At 42.0% G+C, this 5,388-nt stretch overlaps 1 protein-coding gene across 2 annotated transcripts in view; it reads right to left on the bottom strand.

Moving 5' to 3' along the window:
- Positions 1–5,091, bottom strand: part of LOC104962010 (sodium channel subunit beta-1) — a 19,277-nt gene extending 14,186 nt beyond the window's left edge. Inside the window, exons 1-2 of one of the 2 annotated variants that reach the window (XM_010790393.1) lie at positions 5,009–5,091; positions 3,281–3,354 (exon numbers count right to left, since the gene is read on the bottom strand). In XM_010790393.1, the coding sequence (XP_010788695.1) occupies positions 3,281–3,323 (43 nt within the window). In that variant the 5' untranslated portion in view covers positions 3,324–3,354; positions 5,009–5,091. Of the gene's footprint in view, positions 1–3,280; positions 3,370–5,008 lie in introns of those variants that run through there. The other variant, XM_010790392.1, reaches the window with a different exon arrangement.
- Positions 5,092–5,388: the final 297 nt, after the last annotated feature.

The following is a 5,388-nucleotide window of genomic DNA, read 5'->3' as shown; positions in this document are numbered from 1 at the left end:
ACGGCATCTTGCCTATCGCAGCTTTGTAAACTGCTGCCGGGGCTTTTTAGGACGAGGCATCAGAGTGGTCATCGTGTGTGTGTGTGTGTGTGTGTGTGTGTGTGTGTGTGTGTGTGTGTGTGTGTGTGTGTGTGTGTGTGTGTGTGTGTGTGTGTGTGTGTGTGTGATTTCAGGGGGGGGGTGATTGAGCGCATCAATCAAGAACTCCTCGTATCCTGCTGTTTGGATCATCAGGCCTCCTATAGGCCTATACTGTGTTGTGGTGGTTATTCGTCTGTAGAACAGGCTTGTACAACATGATGACAAGATATATTTTCAGGTGTTGAAAGCACAGTTTACTAGAAGAAGAGGTGACTTTAGTTTACACATTAAAGCTTAAAATATATGGTTGGATTCAGTTTTTAGGGAAACGTTGGCTATTTATTTTCTACTAGAAAGCCATATTCCAATGTGGTTTTTTTCTATTTACGCTAAAATAACAAACAGCATCAGTTTTGGCTTTGCAGAAAATTCCTTAGAACCTTCTGCAGTCCATCACTTGAGTGAATTATTTAATGTTCTCCCCCTCCCACTTAAAATGATGACGAGCTGTTCTGTAATGTTATTTGAGGCAGGGGCTGGAGTGGAGCGGTGGAGTCTACATTACTCCAAATGGCGGAGAAGACTGTGTGGTTGTTTTAACATCCTGTGGACAGTGATCTCCTTTCCCCATAAGTATGTGTTCGAGCCATTTGCAGACTTAATGGCTCTTTTCTAAAGAGCTTCTCTGCTGCATGCATTACTTAAAGTTGCCATGTGATGTAATGTGCTTTATGAGGCTCTGGTATGGCTGCATCAAAGACAAAGTTCTCTGTTTCTGTCTGATGATTATTTTGGGGTTACATTTCGAAATAAATATGTTTTTTTTAGTGCTTTAATATGGTGGCCGACAGGTACCAATGCACTTCAATTTCCCAAAACAATGATGAATGGTTTTTTGAAATGCTGCCCATGTGTTGTCAAGTTGCTTAAAATGTGTTTTGCCACATTGTGTTTTTTTATTTGCTTAGTTTTGGAAATTGCAGTGTGTTTCTCTGCTGTTGTAACACGTTTGCACCTGCCGGCCACCGTCCTTTAATCCTCATGAATGATCACTATATAAGGGTCAGCTACAGGTGAAATCTATTTGATTGTATTTCTTTATTTTCGATAGCCTCTGCAGCCTGAACCACACTGAATACAGATGGAGCTTACTCTGATAAAGTGTGGGGTGGAGCTTGTGTAATCATCCTAGTTCATGTTTTACTCTTCTTTCGATCCTTGTGGATTCACTGCCTTAGAAAAACTTCAATTGAAATTGTATTTTTGCCAATGCATGTCAAACTATAATCACAACACAGCCTCAATCTGTCCCTTTCCTCTTACTTTAGGAGATTCCATCCAATTTCCTGCCTAATATCCTCATCCTAACTGCGTCCGGCTCCAGATGTGCTCACTTACTTCAGTCCTTAACCAACCCACCGGCTCATCAACCAAACAGCTGTTTCTGTCAATCGAGGTTGTGTAACTATCTCACTTTTTGCCAAGCTTCACTTCTCTGCTCACATCGGATCTCAATTTCCAAGCTCATCTTCCTGCAGCTCTGCCTACAGCTTTCAGCTTGATATCCTGGTTAAACTTGCACTTCATAAAGTGGATGGAATAGCAACATTATGAAGCTGTGATGGCTCGTGCATGTGTGGTTTGTAGTGTTGTGTGCCGGTGTCTGAGTGCGAAACAAACAGCAGCTGGCTGAGTCTCTCCTTTAATGCATTGCTTTCTTTTTGTGCTCAATTTTAATTCTCAGTGCTTAAAATGACATAATCTGTGATGACACATGCCAACTAAAAAGCTTTTTGTGAGTGCATTTTTTCATATATATTATGTATTTTGAGGAACATACTAAAACGTCAATAAATATAGGTTTGATTTTAATTGAGATGGGTTTCAAGTTATAAAAGCATTTAAAGGAAAACACTGTTTATGTTCCTATGGTTTGAACCCATTTAAATCCTGTTTAAATCACCTACCAATGCATGCCAATCGCTTCGCATTTAATTATGTTTTAAAATAAACAAAGAAGCCATTAATAAAGTGATGTGGCTGTATGTCATGAATCCCCTCACATACTTGTAAACGTGTATTTCCTTGCAGAGTTGCTTCTCCTCCTGTGGGTGTCAGGAGACTAACCGTTCCTCAAAGATGATGGATTATTTTATCTTCATCTCAGTGTAAGGTTTCTTTTGTGCCTTAAAATAATAAATGGTGGCTTGTGAAGGTGGGAAATTGAGTTGTGATATCTCAAATCATAAAGAGACCAGCAAGAGAAGGGGGAAGTTTAAGGGAACACATTTAAAGGAAAATGTTCTCTTTCAAAACACTTTGTGACGCCATTTTCTTTACATTTTGGGGAGTATCAGTATAAAGGTTGCACATGCAGTAGATACCTTACTCGTGTGAAACACAGCAGCTGCAGCTGTAGAAAAACGCTGAACTTTCCTATAGATGTATAAATAGCATAGAAGGAAAAAAAGATGCCGTGACAGGAACATTTGCAAGAACAACAACTCAGTACTTTTACCCAACAAAAAGGTCCAATTCACTGATCTTAGTCTGACATGACTTACAATAAATCAGCTACTATTTTGTTAATCAAATAATTGTTTACTTTTTTAAAGAAAAGAGACTAAACATTGTCTGGTTCCAGCTTGTATCACTAACTGAATATCTTTGCACTGTTGGTCATCAGATACCTTTAGTTACCACCTTTTATGTTATCCCGGAAACCAATTGTAAAGCAGACTTTTTGAGGAATAAATTGTGATAGTATTCGATTATGGAAATACTTCTTAGCTGCAGCAGTCACACCAACACACACACACATGATAGAAACACCACACCCCAATCCTATGCACCGGAAGACATAAATAAGAAACATTGTCCTACATCTTTCAATACACAACAGACCACCATTGGCCTCAACTCATTACCCGAAAAAACCAAAAACCTAACCTCACTGCTTGGCCTTTCAGCAACCCAACCCAACTTCAACACACTCAGTCACACGTCTGCATCTGAACACACACACACTCGAGAAAACTTCCACAAAAGAGCAGACAGCGTTAGAGAGCAACATCAGACAACAGGAAACACCCCAACAACCGCAACAAACTGCACAGTCAGTGAACCGGGGGGTGTCGGGGTGATGGACAAATGGACGGTGGCTCGTGTGCATGCCGAGGTGTTACAATTGCTCACTCACCTTGAAGCGCCAGGAGGGCCAGGGTTAGCAGCAGATGGGACATCCTGACAGGAGAAAGAAGACTGGTGGAGGCTCTCAACGGCGTCAAAACACACACACACACACACACACACACACACACACACACACACACACACACACACACACACACTTCAGAATAGGAGATACAATACAGATCTAAACAGCAACTACTCCAGCTTGGTGGTGAAAACCTAGGATGTCCTGACTATGATTGCAGTTGATAGGAAGAGGCTGTTGGGACTCTGGGTGTGATGCGCTCTCAGTGTCTTCTTCTTCTCCTCCTTTTTTATTTTTTCCAGCTCATACAAGCGTTGAAAGGAGGGTTGGGTTGGTCATCTTGCTGATCATGGTCTTCTCAAGCACCTGCTAATCCAAACGGATGCAGTGTGGAAGATGTGCCTCGTCTCTTCGCCTGCTCAGGATCTAAAGCACTTTTTATTTTTCTGCAGACTTTGTTCAGCCTTTCAGCGTGATAGTGTATAGAGTTACCAGAGACAGGAACCACTTTGAGTTTCAGGTTTCGGCCCCCTTGTTAGCACCAAAAGGGCTTTTGTTCAACTATGTGTACTCTGTGGCACACCCTTTGGCCTCTTTAGCTCCACAATGACACACCAAATTATGCCAGTGCGTTGACACACAGGTTGCTTGATGGTCCTATTGACCATTAGAAGCTACTGGAAGACTGATATCTTAGGGACGACGCCTAGAAATTGAAAATTGAAGCACACTGGTGAGAGTCATGCAATGGAGAGTGATTGTGCAGATCAAATGTAAATGATAAATGTTGCATTAAAGAGACATTTAGCACTTTCCCCTTGTGTGCTGTAGATTCGACATGGGCAGAAAGCAGGGTCCGAGTTTAAAGATCCGCAGTCTGAGTGAAATGGCAAATGGAAGCAGTTTGAAGAATCCTCTCACTTGTTTGCTCCTCTTTGGCTTTGGAAGAAATCAGAGATGTTAGCTTTTATTGAATGTAGGTGGTATTGCCTCCTATCAGTGCTATTGCTAAGACCAACGTAAAGCTTCACAACTAGGCTACATTTCTCCTCAGGTTTAGCTCCAGACAGCACCTTATTCATGTGAAATCATCTGTGGTTTGTGCAAATCAGCTAAACCTTGTGTTTGCATAGCTGCTGTCTGCACACGGTGCTCACAGACTAGAATGCAACAGGACAGGTGGCTCTGCTGCTATGATGGGTCAGCAGCACTCCTGTTTGAAGGCGCTTTGAAAGGCATGTATTAAACAGCTAAAGGGGTCTTTGTTTACATCATTACCCTGGCTATTATAGTGGCTAAAAATGCGTTTTTCTGTGCAATAAAGCGTTAGGTCTATGAATTAATACAGAGTTACTGCTCTTTAGGGTGATCGTGCAAAAAGCTACAATCAATAGTGTTGAATTAGTGAATATGCTAAAAAAAATGCATAAACTCCTGTCTGTTCTCTTTTTCGTGATCCCATAAACTCATCAAAGAAAAACGCAGCGTATGTCACCTCTTTAACAAAATCCGCTGTTTTAAAACGAATAGTCTCCTCGCTAATATTATTTATTGTCCCCTCCTGTCCTGTCAGAGACCGGTCAGAGGGGCTCGCATCCCGCGTCCGGCAGTCAGATGCTGGGAGTCGCTCCGCTGGCACACCGAGGACCACCGGAGAGATTTAAAGACCGGAGCTGGACTCAGAAAAAAATAAAGTAACAAATCCCCTACTTCTTTTTGTTGTTGCTTTCAAAAAGAGACGTGCGGCGGTCAAATGTATTTTGAAGACCCGTATATTCTTCCTGGAGAAGCTGTAGGAGACGTCAAAATTCGTAAAAGCCGATGAAAATAACAGAAAAACCAAAACTAAATCGGTAATCTCCAGATGTGATGTGTCAGTGGGAGGATCGCGCGCTAATCAGTCTTTGGGATGGGTGAAGGCTGGGGGAGGGAGGTGCATGCAGGAGGAGGAGGAGGAGGAGCATTGCTGCAGATGAATGGAGGAGGAAGAGGAGGAGGAGGAAGTGAGCCGTTGTTATGGCAACATTGATTTAATGTGATGTTTTGATCCACTCCAGAAACAACCACATGTTGGCAAAGATAAATAAATC

Source organism: Notothenia coriiceps, unplaced genomic scaffold (assembly GCF_000735185.1).
Source record: "Notothenia coriiceps isolate Sejong01 unplaced genomic scaffold, NC01 NC01_scaffold00034181, whole genome shotgun sequence".
Taxonomy (NCBI): Eukaryota; Metazoa; Chordata; class Actinopteri; order Perciformes; family Nototheniidae; genus Notothenia; species Notothenia coriiceps.
This window is presented reverse-complemented; position numbering and strand designations above follow the sequence as displayed.